Source organism: Buceros rhinoceros, unplaced genomic scaffold (genome assembly GCF_000710305.1).
Source record: "Buceros rhinoceros silvestris isolate BGI_N320 unplaced genomic scaffold, ASM71030v1 scaffold22792, whole genome shotgun sequence".
NCBI lineage: Eukaryota > Metazoa > Chordata > Aves > Bucerotiformes > Bucerotidae > Buceros > Buceros rhinoceros.
Window position 1 is genome coordinate 3,547 of NW_010397426.1, and position 1,410 is coordinate 4,956.

A 1,410-nucleotide genomic window follows, 5' to 3' on the forward strand; every position below is an offset into this window, starting at 1 on the left:
GACCCGAGGTCGAGTGTGCGGGCAGCCCCTCCCGCCACTCCTACGGTTTATGGAGACACACACAAGCTTTACAAGGCAAGACAGCAGAGCAGTCAGCGGGAGGCAGCCCGTCCGCAGCCCCATCCCCAGCCGGCCTCAGAGGTGGCTCGCTCTGTTGAACATCAGCCGTCTGGGCTCCATGGTGGGCAGCATCCTGCCCTGCTCCTCCGTGGCCATCAAAGGCTGCAGCTCCTGTGGCTCAGCACCATCCGGGTTGCTGTCACTCTGTGACCGGTGGCTCTTAGGGCCATGGCTGGGGAACTGGAAGCAGAAGCTCTGCTCCGGCATCACCTGGCTCGCAGACTGGGGTTGCTCCTCCAGCACAGGGCAGGCGAATCTCCTGGGCTGAGGTCCGCTCTCGATGCCCGGGGGGGAAGCTATGCTCTCCAGGGATGAGATGCTTTGGTTCCACGCCTTCTGCATATCCACTGGCACGATTTTGGTGGTCTCCGAGGAGATGTAAACAGCCAGATCAGCCTGGTCTCCTTTCCACGGCAGCTCCTTCTCTGCCAAAGTGGGCGACGGCGGGATGATGCAGGGGCTGGGGCAGACGTCCAGGCTGCCTGGGGATGCCGAAGGAGCAACGGTGAGAGAGATCTTGCACAGCTCTTCCTTCCTCCCCGGGCCCCGCAAACATTGCGGAACCAACCACTACCGCGTGGCCAGCTGGCCCAGGGACACAGGAGCCACCAGGAAGGCTCTGCCGTGCCTCCAGAGCCACAGAGAACATGACTCTGCCATTCATACTCTGCTGGCTTTGGTTTTGCCCAGGCCAAGGCAATTCTGCCCCCCAGGTGGAGGAAGGACAAGCTGCCCTGGCGTGGGGGCATCGGTGCCTACCAGGAGTTGTCTTTCCCTGCAGGACCTCATTGGTGGCTCGAGCGATGAACACAATCCCTTCGTCGTCCTCTTTCTCTGTCTCTGAGCTATCGCTCTCCTCCTCCTCTGAGCTGACCATCACCAGGACAGGAGCTGCAGCCAGACAGAGGGAGTTGGTTTGGAGAATGGGGCACCCCGTGGGAGAAGGACTTGGTGCTAGGACAAGCCCAGGTGCTGTCATGACACCAAGATGGCAGTGGGCAGGCACAGCGGGCTGCTCCCACCCCACCCCACCAGCTCCCCTCATCAGGACCTGCAAAACTCGCCTGCCACAAGTCTTACCCGCCTCCTGCCAGGGAACGTTTCTGTGCGTCTTCCCATTGGGCGCCTCACTGCTCAGAGAGATGTTCTTCTGCGAAGGAAGAGCAACCGGCTGGGACCTGCCCCATGCCACCCCCTACCCCCAACCCAGGTGGCCCTGCAAGCCAGGGATGCGCACTGCCACCCCGGCTAGGTGGCAGCTGGCAGTCAGGGGGTCCCAGTCCTTGGGCA

At 62.2% G+C, this 1,410-nt stretch overlaps 1 protein-coding gene across 1 annotated transcript in view; it reads right to left on the reverse strand.

Annotated features, from left to right (window-relative positions):
- Window positions 1-135: 135 nt before the first annotated feature.
- SLC9A5 (solute carrier family 9, subfamily A (NHE5, cation proton antiporter 5), member 5) overlaps window positions 136-1,410 on the reverse strand; it is a gene marked incomplete at its 5' end in the record, with an annotated part of 7,834 nt that continues 6,559 nt past the window's right edge. The window contains 3 exon segments of the mRNA XM_010146259.1: window positions 136-602; window positions 880-1,011; window positions 1,201-1,270. Of these exon segments, the coding sequence (XP_010144561.1) occupies window positions 136-602; window positions 880-1,011; window positions 1,201-1,270 (669 nt within the window).